This window comes from Typopeltis vanoorti, chromosome 9 (genome assembly GCF_054136105.1).
Source record: "Typopeltis vanoorti isolate ZY-2024b chromosome 9, IOZ_Tvanoo_1.0, whole genome shotgun sequence".
In the NCBI taxonomy this organism is placed as follows: domain Eukaryota; kingdom Metazoa; phylum Arthropoda; class Arachnida; order Uropygi; family Thelyphonidae; genus Typopeltis; species Typopeltis vanoorti.
The window spans coordinates 47,573,797-47,590,527 of NC_143557.1; the positions used below are offsets into that span (position 1 = coordinate 47,573,797).

Genomic DNA, 16,731 nt, shown 5'->3' on the forward strand with positions numbered 1-16,731 from the left:
ATCTCATCGGTTTCAATTTAGCTACTAGCTTGTCATGTAGTAGTCTATCAAAGGTCTTTGAAAAATCCAAGTACACCACTGCATATGCATTTCCTTTATCAAGTAAATTTGTTATCTTGTAACATGTAAGTAGATTGCAGAAACATGACCTCCCCATAACAAACCCATGCTGACCATCATAAAGAATAGTGTTATTATCAACCCATTTCTGAATCCAGGTCCTCATTAATTTTAGCACCTTAACAACATCCCCCCCCCCCCAGACACACAGATTGGCTTATAATTTGGAGCCTAAGTCTTATGTCCCTTTTGTGAAATGGAACAAATTTTCAAACCTTCCATTCCTTTTGGACTCATCTTGTTGCAAGACTCATTTTAAACAGATGTGCCATTAATTCCATAGAACATTCCCCCTCAAGACACATGATGATATACTGTCAAGTCCTATTGCTTTATTAACATCACGTTTACTTGATTCCTCCTATACTTTCTGCTCATTCACCATCAGTCCCTCCTCCACCATACCTTTTAGACTTCAACTTCTCATTATGTTGCTTTCATGAAGATGAAGTACTCTGATAAACGGATCATCAAATGCTTCAACTATCCTCTATATTGGTTACCAGTCCACCATTGTCATAAACTAGTATCCTCTTACCATAATCACTTTTCCATCTACTTGCCTCATATCAAAAGAATTTGCTAGGATTTTTCTTAGCGTGATTTGCCAATATCTTCTCATCTACTCTTCACACAACTGATTATTACCAATAGTCACCTTGTGTTACCTCCACAGTGCTACCTTCTTCCAGATTTCACATTTATTCTCTTTGTTCATCCATTTTTCTCCTGCCTTGTTTAGTCTCTTCACCTTTTGGAATACACTCAGACATTGCTGCTGTTAAATAGCTGTTGATCAATGGCCATGCAGCATCTGTCTCATTTCCACTTAACTCCTCTTTTCACGCTGTAGCTACCAGTGTCTCCTTAGCTTTTCATAATCACCACTCTTGTAGTTCTACACCACTCTTGTAGTAAGCATCACTTACATACATTGCTACATGTTCTAGGGAACTATTTAACAATACTACTAGTCAGTAATCATCAAAACAAAGGATCTTTCAAAGTTCGATAAGGATATCTGTCTTACCTAGTACCTAGAGCCATGATTTTGAAAACAGCAGAGTCAACTGGTTTCTCAAATGGTGAAATATCCTGGGTGTTTAAATCAGTGGAAAAATAACCCACATTGCTTGTTTAAGAGGCATAACAGTGGTACTAAGACAGTCTGTCAAGAACAAGATCACTGTTGTCTGAGAAGCTGTGTACGAACAAACAGAACTTCCCATGTGCAACAGTTGACCAAAGCATTTAATGAAGGTTCTTCCCAAGCTATATCTCACCAAACTATATGCAGGCAATTGAAGAGAATCAGTATTGGCAGATCATGCCTATATGGAAACCACTGATTTCTGCAAAGAACCAGGAAGTTCATCTACAGGAGTGTCAGGAACATGGCTGTAAGACTGGTGGTCTGATGAGTTAGAGTACATCTTGTTCTGTATTAACGGTAGGTAATAAGCAGGAGCCCATGAAGCAGTGAACCCAGCTTGCCTTGTAAACACAACTCAAGGTTCTGGAGGTGGTATCAGGTGTTCTCCAAGGAATGTCACAACATTGTTACTGATCAAGTTCATCTTGCAATATTCACTTTTTATCCAGCAGGTGACAGTTATTTCACGGACAGCAGTGCTACTTCCATCACCTCTACCATCTTCACTTCACCATTTCCACAAAGCCTGGATCTGAATCCCATTGAGAATGTATGGGCCTTATTAGAGAAACAGATCCAAGAGCAAAGTCCTCTTCCATCAAATCTGAGACAATTAAAGGACTGCCTGGTGAATGCCTGGTATGTTGTAGATGTATATTCAATTCAACACCTTGTGGAATCTCTGCCAAATTGCATATCCTGTACTTTGGACTAAAGGAGGTCCAAGACAGTATTAAATAAAAGTTTCTAATTCAGAGGTCAGTATGTGTAGAATCGAGCTTGCTCATCAGTGATAAGATAAAAATTTTTAGTGACTGCAGTCTTGTTTGCCCTCTGCGGTTATTATCCACTTGACAAAAAATATTGTTGGTGATGGATAGTAGTTGTGTGTAGTGGGAGAATTAAGCAGTAGGGGAGACGGTGAGATCTGTGTAGCAGAGTGGAGTAGAGTGCCCTTCAGTGATGAGTCTTTGGACTCCTTGGAGGTGTCACAAAATAATATTATTATTATTGTTATTATTCTGTGGGCCAGCATTCTGTGGCATCTTGTTCTGTTCTTTCTGTGAATGAGATTTTTAATCTCATCAGAAGTCAGTTTGAGTTTTTGCATGGCACATCGGTAGTGGCAGCTGTTAATGCTCAGAATTTGCCTATGAGTTGGTGGTTGGAATTTGGATAATAGATTTGTGTAGATCAGTTATTAGTTTGGTCCAGTTGACAGTTAGGACCCATCTCAGATATTTTTGTGTTATGAGCCTATTTGGAGTGAAACTAGGGTGTGGTCAGAGCTGAAGTCATCTATTACACTTATTTGGTATTGATGTATGATATTTTGAGGTATCGCTTATAGAAAGCACATCAGGAAGTCCTGTCATGTTGTAGTAGGTAGGTAGGTATGTTCTGGAGGTCCTAGAATCAATGGCATTCTTGGTGGCAGCAAAATCATTGTAGATTGTACTTTTGGTTTGTAGTTCTGCTTTACCAGAATGTGTGTTTGGTTTTCAGGTCTGCTGCTACTAGCACTACCTGATTTTGTCTAAAATTTGAGTTAAGTCTGCTTCCTGTGACTGTTTGTTTGTAGAGTAATATATGGGGGGGAGGTATATTTTAAGACCTGCATTTGCAGTTTAGACCTCCACCCATGTTGGTGGTAGTGGGATTTATAGTTTCTTTGTACTCCGTATTGTATTTGACAAATATAGTCCCATATGCAATGCAATGTGATGAATTGAGAATTCTTTCAAAGCATAACAGAAACACATATGTTAAAATAAATTCTTCTCTTACAGTCACTAATAGCAAATATCAATAGGTACTTTATTTATTTGATAAAATTTTTGTAAGAAGAGCCTTACTCCACTTATCTCTCTGCTGTTAGTTTCTTGCTTTCCCCATCACATATGAGTTCTTCACTTCTATGTTTGCTAATATTGCTTTCAGCATGTGCATTTTTCTTCTTCTACAGTACTTAATGTGACCTGAGTTGCTCATAACCATCCAAGGTATCCTTGAATTTCATAATCATAAACTCCAAGATAAGGTGGTTAGCTTTATGCCTACAAGCATACTTTGTATGTCAATCACATGCATTCTCCTGGCCGGTTTGCCTGTATGTGGTAGCAGGGTTTCTTTTCAAAGACCAGCTAACCTACCTTCACATGAAAAAGCCTTGATAAAGGTTCTTCATATCATAGATGAGATTTGAATCAAGGTCTTTCCAGCTGAAGGGCATCATCAAAAACAGCTAAGATATAGAGGCTCTCATTTTCCTTTATGTAGAAGGAAAAACTAAAATATATTATTCTCACTTTTTTTTTTTTTAGAATTTTTTCACACATGTAAAATTCTCCATGCACTAAAGAATTTGTTTTGGAATATCAGATAAGATTTTATTTTTTAGTGACTGTCTTGCAATCATTATTACCCACTTGACTATTTTTCAGAACAACACAATTTACAGACAAAAAATATTGGTAGTTGTGATGGGCATTAATACAGCCATATCAATGATCTACCTGTGATATCAGTGATGTACACTATAAATAATTTACACAAATTCTTGACCACTTCTACATTATCTGTACTTTGCAATACATGCATACATTACAATAAAATATTTTTAAATAATCAAAGCAATGTATTACGGAACAAATATTCAAGAAATACACTGTACACCCTTGTTTTTACTTCATTTTAGTTCCTTCATTTCTGACTGTTATAAGTTAAATATAGATTGCTCATTGCATTATTAAATTTACACCATATAATCATAGCAATTTGAACAGCTTTTCTCTTGTGATCTTGTCATATGCCTTTTCCAGATGAACAAAACCTTTTTATGATCTCATGATTTCTCAACTGTCTGTCTTCAAATGAAAACCTGATCCTGACAACACTATTTGGCCTGAACTCAGCTTGTTCTTCTTCAAGTTTCTGTTCCACTGTTTTTCTTAGTTGTGTCTGAGTTAGTATGCTTGCCATATAAAACTTGTTTAGAATACTCATTCAGTTTTGTTTCCCTTCTCACAGGTGAGAACTATGAAAGCTCTATTCCAGTCATCTCTAATTTGGGTTTTTGGATGACTTTTTCTACTTAAGTATTGATATATACTCCTAATTGCATGTTCTTGGATATTTTCTATCATTATACTGTCAATTCTTGTTTTATTTAACAGTCTTTCAAAATAATCACTGCAAACATCTAGGATATCTTCAATTTCCATGTCACATTTGTCATCTCTGATCCTTTTTACAATACTCTTTCAGGCATTTCTAAGCATTTTCAGTAACTATTAAAACACTTAAGGAATAGAACAACGTAGTTAAGGATATAAATTAAATTAAACTTTAATAAATATTTTCCGATATTTCGGCAACGTCACATTGCCATTTTCTAAAGGAACTTACAAAAAAGTTATGTGCACGTAGGCACTACAACACAGAAACTGGGAATGAAGAGATGAAGCTATTGTTCTCCTAACAGTCCTGATGGTGCCCTCTAGCGGGCTAAGTAGGTGTTCTTGGCCGTTGGGCTGAAGGTCTGCAGATGTAGGCCTCCCAAATTTGGGGCAGTTGCATACAACCAAATTTGTTGAGGTTTGGAGAATTTCTTAGGGCTGAGGCTGATTCCATAAAGAGTCTTTCAAATTTGTATTTGCTACGGTGTATCACTGTAGCTTTCTTCCACCGTATTCTGTGGTGTGTATCCAGAGCATGGTCCGCAAGCCCAGAATGACTGTATTTGTGAAAACGGATGTAGTCCTTGTGTTCCGAAATTCTGATATTCGCTGTCCTGCCTGTTTGGCCAAAGTAAGACAGTTTACAACTGCAAGGGACCTGGTAAACACCAGGTAGGTCTAGGGGAAGTGGTTGGTCTTTAGTGGAGCGGATAAGGGATGCCAATTTTCTGTAAGGTTTGTAACAGGAGGTCAGGTCATGTTTTTTTATAAGATTATGGTAATCTTTTCCGAGGTGCCTCGGATGTAGGGAATGGTGATGGATTTAGAGTAATCCATGTTGTGGGACGGGGGGGGAAGGGATCTGTGGTTTGTAGGTTCTAATATTTTTTGGATTTTTTTGGGGGGGTTGCCATTGGCTGAGAAAGTGTTGAGGATGTGATTTAGTTCAGTGTTTAGGGCCAAGTCGTTTGAACAGATTAGTTTAGCCCTGTTGTATAGTGTTTTCACTACTCCATATTGTTGTGAGGGGGGGGGGGATTGTTGGTGAATGTATCTGCCTGTATGGGTGGGGGTTTTCTGTAAACTGAGAAAACCAAGGATCCATTAGGCTGGCAGGTGACTAGTGTGTCTAGGAAAGGGAGGCTGTTGTTTTCCTCTTTTTCCAGAGTGAATTTGATTCTGGGGTGTTGGTTGTTTAAGTGTGTTAAGAAGGAGAGAAGTGTTTCAGAGCCATGTGGCCAAATAGCGAACACATCATCAACGTAGCGAAGCCATATGGTTAGTTTTTGTGGGGCAGAGGCTAAGGCTTTTTCTTCAAAGGTCTCCATAAAGAAATTGGCCAAGGGTGGGGAGAGTGGTGAACCCATGGCTGTCCCCTCTATTTGTTTGTAGAATTTTCGTTGCCAAACGAAATAGCCTGAGTTCATTGTGACTGAAATAAGGCTGATATATCGGGAGAAAATTTAGCTTGGATTAGCTCTAAAGTTTCCTTGAGTGGGACATTTGTATATAAAGAGGACACATCAAAGCTGACCATTATGTCAGTTTGTTGGAGTGGAAGGTTTTCTATGCTGGCTTTGAAATGGGCTGAGTTTTTTATGTGTGATGGTGTGTTGCCAGTATAGCGTGTGAGCTCTTTGGCCAAATGTTTAGCTAATTTGTATGTGGGGGGAATCAATGCCATCCACTATGGGACGTAATGGCACATTTTCTTTGTATATTTTTGGGAGTCCGTAAATACGGGGGGGTATAGAGTTAAATGGCTTTAATCTGTTGGTAACTTCTACAGGCCAAGAAGTGACTCTCTTAAAGAGCCTGTGAAGTTTTCTAATTTGAGAGTTGGTGGGATTGTAATTGATAGGGAGGTAAGTGGCCCGATCTAATAGAAGAGCATTCAGCTTACCTGTGTAGTCCTTCTGGTTAAGTATTACAGTTGCATTTCCCTTATCTGCTTTGGTGATAACTAATTCTTTATTGTTCTTTATTTCCTGTAGAGCTTTATATTCCTTGTTTGATATGTTGGTTTTTGGTGGTCTTGCTTTGGAAAGGACACAGGCTACATCCAGTCTTACACTGTTGGTGACTTGATGTGGAAGGTGGCGGATTCCGCACTCGATCTGGATCATAATATCCTCATTAGGTATTTTATTGGGAGGAATGGCGAAGTTGTGTCCACGTGCCAGCGCGTTGAGTGCTTCAGTCTTCAGGGTGACTGAAGAAAGTTTGATTACCGTGTTGGTAGCAGGTTTTGGAAAGACGGTAGAGTTCTTTTTTAATTTTTCGAACTTTTTCATCTGTCGGCCTCGTATATTTTTAAATTCTTTTTCGGCAGCAGTACATGAGACATGTAAAATCAACCAAAGTTCGTGGTTCAAAGTGCGCGAAAGCTCATCTTCGACGGCACGAATAGCTTCGTTAATGTCCGCTAAGAGCGACTGTGTGGCAGTGATTTGTTCGTGTAGCTAGCGCGGTTATATATTCGGAGAGCTTTTTGTGACACAAACCGGTGCTTAAATTTTACACAGTTCGGGATTACTTTATTATCCCGGCAACGTTTCAGGAATGCTAGACGATTTAATTGTCTAGACAGCTTCAATTTCAATTTACCGTATTGGCGGGCCTTCCGTGAGATTGTATCTCCGTGGATGATGTTGATTCTCGTAGACAGGCTTATACGTTGGTTATGCATTATTAAAACACTTAAGGAATAGAACAACGTAGTTAAGGATATAAATTAAATTAAACTTTAATAAATAGTTTCTGATATTTCGGCAACGTCACATTGCCATTTTCTAAAGGAACTTACAAAAAAGTTTCGTGCACGTAGGCACTACAACACAGAAACTGGGAATGAAGAGATGAAGCTATTGTTCTCCTAACAGTCCTGATGGTGCCCTCTAGTGGGCTAAGTAGGTGCTCTTGGCTGTTGGGCTGAAGGTCTGCAGATGTAGGCCTCCCAAATTTGGGGCAGTTGCATACAATCAAATTTGTTGAGGTTTAGAGAATTTCTTAGGGCTGAGGCTGATTCCATAAAGAATCTTTCAAATTTGTATTTGCTACGGTGTATCACTGTAGCTTTCTTCCACCGTATTCTGTGGTGTGTATCCAGAGCATGGTCCGCAAGCCCAGAATGACTGTATTTGTGAAAACGGATGTAGTCCTTGTGTTCCGAAATTCTGATATTCGCTGTCCTGTCTACAAATTCTATAAACAAATAGAGGGGACAGCCATTGGTTCACCACTCTCCCCACCCTTGGCCAATTTCTTTATGGAGACCTTTGAAGAAAAATCTTAGCCTCTGCCCCACAAAAACAACCATATGGCTTCGCTATGTTGATGATGTGTTCGCTATTTGGCGATATGGCTCTGAAGCACTTCTCTCCTTCTTAACACACTTAAACAACCAACACCCCAGAATCAAATTCACTCTGGAAAAAGAGGAAAACAACATCCTCCCTTTCCTAGACACACTAGTCACCCGCCAGCCTAATGGATCCTTGGTTTTCTCAGTTTACAGAAAACCCACCCATACAGGCAGATACATTCACCAACAATCCCCCCCCCCCCTCACAACAATATGGAGTAGTGAAAACACTATGCAACAGGGCTAAACTAATCTGTTCAAACGACTTGGCCCTAAACACTGAACTAAATCACATCCTCAACACTTTCTCAGCCAATGGCTACCCCCCAAAAAAAATCCAAAAAATATTAGAACCTACAAACCACAGATCCATCCCCCCCCCCCAACGAGGATTACTCTAAATCCATCACCATTCCCTACATCCGAGGCACCTCGGAAAAGATTACCAAAATCTTAAAAAAACATGACCTGACCTCCTGTTACAAACCTTACAGAAAATTGGCATCCCTTATCCGCTCCAATAAAGACCAACCACTTCCCCTAGACCTATCTGGTGTTTACCAGGACCCTTGCAGTTGTAAACTGCCTTACTTTGGCCAAACAGGCAGGACAGCGAATATCAGAATTTCGGAACACAAGGACTACATCCGTTTTCACAAATACAGTCATTCTGGGCTTGCGGACCATGCTCTGGATACACGCCACAGAATACGGTGGAAGAGAGTTACAGGGATACACCGTAGCAAATACAAATTTGAAAGACTCTTTATGGAATCAGCCTCAGCCCTAAGAAATTCTCCAAACCTCAACAAATTTGGTTGTATGCGACTGCCCCAAATTTGGGAGGCCTACATCTGCAGACCTTCAGCCCAACGGCCAAGAACACCTACTTAGCCCGCTAGAGGGCACCATCAGGACTGTTAGGAGAACAATAGCTTCATCTCTTCATTCCCAGTTTCTGTGTTGTAGTGCCTACGTGCACGTAACTTTTTTGTAAGTTCCTTTAGAAAATGGCAATGTGACGTTGCCGAAATATCGGAAAATATTTATTAAAGTTTAATTTAATTTATATCCTTAACTACGTTGTTCTATTCCTTAAGTGTTTTAATAATGCATAACACCAACGTATAAGCCTGTCTACGAGAATTTTTAGTAACTTCCAGAACATTTTGCCATCTTCCTGATATTTGTTGTTTCTGTTCTTACTGAAGTCTTCCCAAGATGTAGGTGTAACTTGTTTTGCACACTGGTCTGCTTTCTTACATTTTTTTCTCTCAGTTCTCTCAGAGCACATGGTGATCTACTTTATTATTATTATTAATATCTGACCTCCATGGAGTCGGAGACTCATTGTGGGATGCACACAATGTTCACCCAACTGTGCTTTAAACTGATTCAATGTATCTACACCCACAACACATTCAGACAATGCATTCCACTAACCAGACATTTTTGTTCCCGCTCACACCCTCCTTATACAGTTTCCAGCAATGGACTCTTGTTCTGCCCCCCCCATATTCTATGAAAAATATCTCCCATGTCAACCCAATAACAACCCCCCTGACTAGCTTATATGTCTCAATCATATCCCCCCCCCCCACACACACACACTTCCTCCTATTCATAAGGCGCTGCAACTTACATTCTCTCAATCTGTCCTCGTACTGCACATTCCAAAGACCACTGGCCACCTTTGTGAATCTTCTCTGGACCCTTTCCAACATATCCTCGTCACTATGAAAACCTGGTGACTAAATCTGTGCACAATAAACCATATGAAGACTGATCAAAGCCTTATACAATGGCATCATAACCTCTCTATTTTTGTATGTGAGGGTCCTCTGCAGCATTCTCATTATCCAATGTGATGTCTTCAGAACTTGTGCAATGTAGGCCCGTGAATTTCAGGTCCTTGTCCACCATTACTCCTAGATCTCTCATCGACTCTGCTTCTTTTAAAGTTTCCCTACTAAGCATATACTTTGCATCCCATTATTGCTTACCAAATCTCAAAACCTTATACTTTGTAACATAGACCTGATAGTTCCACTTACATGCCCATTCATGCAATCTATTTGAGTCCTCTTGTAAGGCCAGCTTTCACTTGATTCTGCATTGCTCTTCCCAGTTTTGTATCATCTGCAAACAGCTGCATATCACTAGTTAAACCCATCCAATGTCATTAACATACAAATTGAACAACAATGGCCTCAAAACTGACCCCTGTGTCATGCCACTAGTGACCTTTCTCTTTCGGGATACCGCACCCCCCATATACAACTTTCTGATCTGATAGCCAGTCACTGATCTGTCTCAGAAGTCTGTTATCCAATCCCATCTGTTTCAATTTATTTAAGAGCTTGTCATGTGGCAATCTATCAAAAGCCTTTGCAAAATCTAAGTACACCACTGTATATGCATCTCCCCTGTCCAAGGTATTTGTCACCTTGCTATAGTACATAGTGAAACATGATCTCCCCATAACAAACCCATGCTGATAACCACAGAAAATACTGCTGTTATTAACCCATTTCTGTATCCTACTTCTCACCAATCTCTCCAGTACCTTTACCTAATTATCACCACCTATATGCAGTGTAACAATTTTACCCTCCTTCCACTCCCTTGGAACCTGTGCTGTTGTAAGACTTTTATTGAACAGGCATGCCAATGCTGCTGACAATTCCTTGGAATATTCCTTTAAGATGTGTGGTCATATGTCAAATCCTATCGCCTTATTGACAGCAAGTTTATTTATTTCCTCAAATACCTCCTGCTCACTCACGATTAAGCCATCCTCTTCTATGTCTTCTACACTTAATTTCCTCATGATTCCACCTTGATCAGGATGAAACACCCTTATAAATTGATCACTGAAATACCTCAACAATGCCTTCTGCAGCAGTTACCATTCTACCACTTTCATCTATTAACTTCATCTTACCATGATCATTCTTCCTTCTGCTTGCCACATATCTAAAAACTCTCATAAGATTTCATACGTAAGCTCCACATTCATCCATTTTACACCTACCTTATTCAACCTTTTGGTCTTCAGAATACTTGCTTTGAAATACAAGCCGAATTGCATCCAACTCTTCTGGATACAATTCAGCTTGTGCTTGTGCATATAAAAGAAACTGCTATTTATACACACTCATTGAGTTCTTTACAGGCAGTCTTCTGTGTACAATCCACATCCAGTGCTCCACTAGGTTCTGTAACTGTTGTGCATATTGAAGTTTTTTCATTTTGTCCATGGACCCATAGGGAAGAATGGAAGGGGCCCCCACATGGTGTCCCTTTTCATTTCTCATCTTTTCTTGCCTTTTTTTTCCCTTATAATTTTCACTTGACTTCCCCAGTCATTTTTAATATCCTTCCCGACCACTATCACTGTGATCCAATGTCCTGCAGCACTGTTAATGTGTGGTTTGACCATAGACATCTGGAAAGGGGAATTCTGGTAGTCCTTCACTACTTTGGTCTCTGCTTTGGCAAGATAGGTGGTCCTAGATGGCCCAAGGATAGAGCTAAAGATTTTCTGTGGTGCTCATATAGCATCCAAGTTAGCCCTGTCATTCCACTCCAAAGTGCTCTCATTGCTTGCCAGAGAGTAGATGTTCATTTAATGCTTTGTGGTGAGTGGGCAGCTCTGCTGCTGAACTAAACTCCTGAGAATGAAAACCTAATCATCCTCTTGTTTATCATGTGCCCTCAACCAGGTTCAGAAACCATATTATCATCAACAGAAAACCAAAGTAAGAAACAAAAAACATCAGAAGCTGCAATATATACACCAGTGTTCTTCATCTTACACTCAACAGTGAACACCCAATTAGAAAAATGTCCAGCTTCATTCAGATGGGTCCAATTGGAGGAATCTCCAATTGGACCCTTCTGAATGGATTTTTACAAATCCATAAAGGAACTGTGTTCAGGAGATATTATTATTATTATTACGGGCAACTCCAAGGAATCGACAGACTCATCGAGGGAGGCCATAACATCATGTCAAGAACAACTATTCGACATTCACACAGTATCTATCATACCTCGACTTGAACTCATTCACAGTCATGGCACCCACAACAGACTCTGGCAGCTTATTCCACTCATTCACCACTCTCCAAGTAAAAAACCTCACTCTAACACCCTTGCTAACCACAGATATCCTTATTGTAGCAGCTATGGTAGCACAATCAGTAAAATTACTCCATGAAACATCTGTCAGGGAAATACAGTTTCGATTACAGTTACTTATCTTCACAAAACTCATTATATTTTGTGGGGATAAGTAACTTACTTATTTAGCTAGTGATGACATTTCCTAGGATGACCTTGATGATCTCATTTTGCAGTAATCTTTGAAGCCCCCTCTCCCATTTCTTGTAATGGACAGTTTATATGGTAACAGCCCTTAGTTGGATAATATATTCACCAACATCAGTTGTTGGTTGAGTGGCTGGTTGATAATCATAACCCACTCCCTTAAAATGAAAAAACAAATTTAAAAGAGAAATCATTTTCCTGTAATTTCCAGCCTTTCATATTGTTAATTATGCATTTCTTCATAGATATCATGATGGCAAAATACCAGGTCTGTATTAATGCTACTCATATTTCTCTTTCCTCTTTATCTGTTTTTTGCATATGCACAATTTTTGAAGAGCTGCCTTTTGAGAATTTAGTGTGTGTGTGTGTGCGTGCACACGCATGTGCTTTTTATTAAGGATATTTTTATTAATTTTTTTACGTAATTTTTATTAAGGATTAGAATATTCTTTTTTCTTGTTCCCTTAATTAATGTCTCACATAAACACAAATTAATTATTATATGTCTGTGTTGTTTCTGTTTATATTGCAGCTCATGTTTTATTTATTTTTAATGGCTATATATCTCAATTTATATAAAACAGTTACTAAACTAAATAGAAATATTCTTTGGAAAACTATTCTCTTAATGTAATGTTCTCTGTATAATACAAATAAGAAAAATGTAAATGATTAGACATTAAATACTGTATTGTAATTCAGAGAATGAAAAAGTTTATTTTATTTCATCATGAAAATTGTTAAATGTATAACTAAGAAGGTATTTCAACTTTTCTATAGGCAAGACACTTTATGGGCAACATGAGAAATAGCCTACAGTACATGCTTTGTTGCTGTTTAAGTTTGACATTATTACAAGTACTATCATCTGTGTTTTTCATGCCACTGCCTCTTCCTCCATCTCATATGTTGTGGTTGGTGTGCTTGGAAGTACCACTCCTTAGTTTATCTTTTCTGAGTACACCTGTGGATCCTGAAGTAATGACTGTTGCTACAGGAAAAAATTTAAAAGTTGTAAGCAAACAGGTAAATATTGTTTTTACCATGTATTATACTCTGAATTATTTTCATAAAATACTAACTCCATCTCATTATAATTTTGTATTAAGTTCAGTAGATGGGAACTGCCAATAACATACAATCTTAATTAATGCTATGATATGGAGATTAATTCTCTGTATATTCTGCTATACTTGTCAGTTACTTATGCAATGAGAAATGAGAAACTCAAGTTTTCAGGCAGTGGGTGCAGCATGATTTCCATCTTGGGTACATGTTTATTGTGGAGGGGCATATAAATTCCCCTTTTTTCATTTTTCATTCTTTGTCTTCTTTTCTTCCTGTATTCGTCTCTATATCTCTTGAGTCTTTTTTTTTTTTTTTTGACCTGATTTCCAGGCCACCATCAAGGGGATCTAATATTACCATCATGTTAGAGAGATGCCTGGGATTGCACTGCTTTGGCAAGACAGGCAGTCTTGGATGGCCTGGCTAGTATCCGTTGTCTTATCTAACGAGATTGTCTGCAAGGATCATTTAGTGTTGCAGTAAGTCTCCTTCTCCCTGTTCATAGAACAGGGATCAGAACTTTCTGGCATGGCTTCTGAGGTGGCCCTATCATTCTTTATATATATATATATATATATATATGTGAAAAATAAATTAGTTTGAATGACTATAATACCGAGAATAAAAAAGAATAAAGTTTAATGCTGAGATACTACTAGTTTCATAATGAAGGTTTATTTTCTTGATCCTGAGAATTAGTAATAATATTTTTGGTTTACAGATCAAGTGTTGATTTTATTAACTTAACCAACTAGTTTTGGCAAACTCTAACTGTTGGCATCTTCAGGGCACTTAAATATAGGTTGAAACAATATCACAATTATGTGTAACTATAAAACTGACAAGAATACCTGTTAGATGTGTATGTGTGTGTGTGTATATAGGTGAATCCCAAGGAGGTTTAATTATAAAACTGACAGTTATTCTTGTCAGTTTTATAGTTACACATAATTGTGAGATTGTTTCAACCTATATGTAAGTGCCCTGAAGACGCCAACAGTTAGAGTTTGGCGAAACTAGCTGATTAAGTTAATAAAATTGATCAACACCTGATTTGTAAACCAAAAATATTATCACTACTAGTTTCGTTGAAAAATCAACTTCTTCAGGAGTAGTACAGTTTAAACAGGAATGCGTGCTGGAGTTCCAATTGAAGTTGACTACGTGCGTGAGTTATCATGATAACGCCAATACTGGACATTGGCAATGTGTGCATCAGAAAGATTGTAGCTAAGGCTGTTGTTTATATGGGATGAATCGAGGGATATTTCTTTAGATTCGATTATCTTTCTTTCGAGCTCATCATAACACATGTGTATATTAGAAGTTTGCGGCCAGTCTACGAGGTGTTGGTGGCCTTCATCCAAGTTAATAGAGAAGAGAATGTGGCTTGAGAGAGAGCTGGCTCTGGTCCTGTTGTAGGATATGTCTCTTCTGTGTTCCTCAATATGTAAAAGGATAGATTTTGCCACCCGACCGTAATATGGTTTGCCACATTCACACATGATCTTGTAGACTCCTAGATACTGAAGAGGGAGATGTTTTACTTTAGGTCTACTTAGTATGGAGCGAAGTTTTGGAAATGTAGTGAAACAAGTTCTAATGTTGAATTTCTTAAGAATTTTTGCCAGTTTTGGGGGGGGGGGGGAGAGCTGATGTATGGCAAAGATATAAATGCTCTTGGGGTAGAAGAATCTTCAATAGTAGGTGAATGACAATGAGAGATAAATTTATCAATCTTCTTAAGAGAGAAACAATTTTTGACAAAAGTCATTTGTAGTAAATTAAGTTCATTTTCAATTCTGTTTCATCTGTTAGTAAAGATCTGGATCGATGTGCTAGGGTTGAAATAATACCAAATTTTTGCAGAGGGTAGCGATGGGAAGAAGCATGAAGGTCTGTCTGTGTGTGTGTGTGGGTTTTCTAAAAATAGAGATTTTGATATTTTCAGTGCATCTTGTAAGTTTTAAGTCCAAAAAGGGAAGACAGTTGGATTCCAGTTCATAGGTGAAATTGATTTTCTCATGAAACTTGTTGAGATTTTCTAGAAAAATATTGAGGTTGTTTAAATCGTGTTCCCAAATGAGGAATACATCATCTATATAACGGTATCAGATTTGGGGGTTTTAGTGTTGAGGAATTAATCGCCTTTTCTTCGAAGTCCTTAAGAAATATATCAGCAAGAATCGGAGAGAGCGGACTGCCCATAGCCAATCCTGAGTTCTGTTTGTAAATCTTATTTTCGAATTTGAAGTATCCTGAATTTACACAGTGAGAAAGTAAGGAAAAGAATTTCTTGGATAGTTTGTTTTACCTCTTGAGTAGGTACATTCGTGAAGAGAGAAACTATATCGAAACTTGCCATTAAATCTGAATTGTTGAGTTTGACGTCTTTGATTTTGGACACGAACTCAGCTGAATTTTTTATATGAGAGAAGGAATTACCGGATAGGTTTTTCAAGAAAGATGCAAGATATTTAGATAGGTTGTAAGTAGGCGAGTTTATACCGTCAACATTTGGTATATATATATATATTAAACTAGTTATACCCTTCATTTGCTCATTTTTTCCAATTATTCAAATATTCTCCTCCTGAAGAACCATAACATCTGCACTGTTACTAATAACCCTTGCATTCTTCGCATAATCTGCAAACAACTGAATGCCTTCTTATAATCCTTGATAATATAATTGAAATAAAAGTTGAACAATGTCAGTTCCAGTACATTGCCATACAATTCTTTGATAACTTATTAGAAAATCAATTTCTAATCCAATCCACTAGTCCAGTATCTTAAATATCAATTATCATGCAGCATGATGTCAAATGTCTTTGCAAAGTACAGAAAGATGACAGATATGCATTTTACTGATCCACTGGACTGTGTACTTTATTATAAAGACAACCCAATTACTGCTGAGCATCGTAAATAATATTACTGCCATCTTCTCAGTTCTCTATACGATCTACCAATTTCTGCAAACTCTTAACAGCCACAGGAGAAACACAAGCCAAGAGTTTGTTACTTTCATTCCACTCTTATGCAATGGCACTATATTACCTTCCTTCCACCTCGTAGGTAGTTGTAAAATTTTATATGACAGCCAGGTCATTCATTGGCATGGTCAGCTCAGTAGCACATATGCCTTTTAAAAGATCATCTGCAGAATCACATTTTCCCACTGCCTTACTAACATCTAGAGCACTCAGCATTCAGAATACATTCACTTCTAATACTTCATCCTGCCATATCTCTCTATGAATAAAGGTCATTTCAGGAGGATGAATAAAACACCCTAATAAAGTGATCATGAAATAGTTCTGCTACATCATCTGCATTATTCAACCAGCTGCTATCTCCATCCAACAAAATCATTAGTGCACAGTCATTTCTCCTTGTAACAGCCACATAGTGAAAGAAACCTCCTTGGGATTCACCTATATATGCACACACATACACACATCTACTTCTTCCTCTTTATAGCACTTTTATCCCACTTGACGTAGGTC

General features: G+C 38.2%; 1 protein-coding gene across 1 annotated transcript in view; it reads left to right on the forward strand.

Annotated features, from left to right (window-relative positions):
* Positions 1-16,731, forward strand: part of l(2)k05819 (transmembrane protein 94-like protein l(2)k05819) — a 740,582-nt gene that overhangs the window by 628,190 nt on the left and 95,661 nt on the right. The window contains exon 21 of the mRNA XM_090398052.1: positions 12,932-13,177. Within this exon, the coding sequence (XP_090254178.1) occupies positions 12,932-13,177 (246 nt within the window). The remainder of the gene's footprint in view (positions 1-12,931; positions 13,178-16,731) is intronic.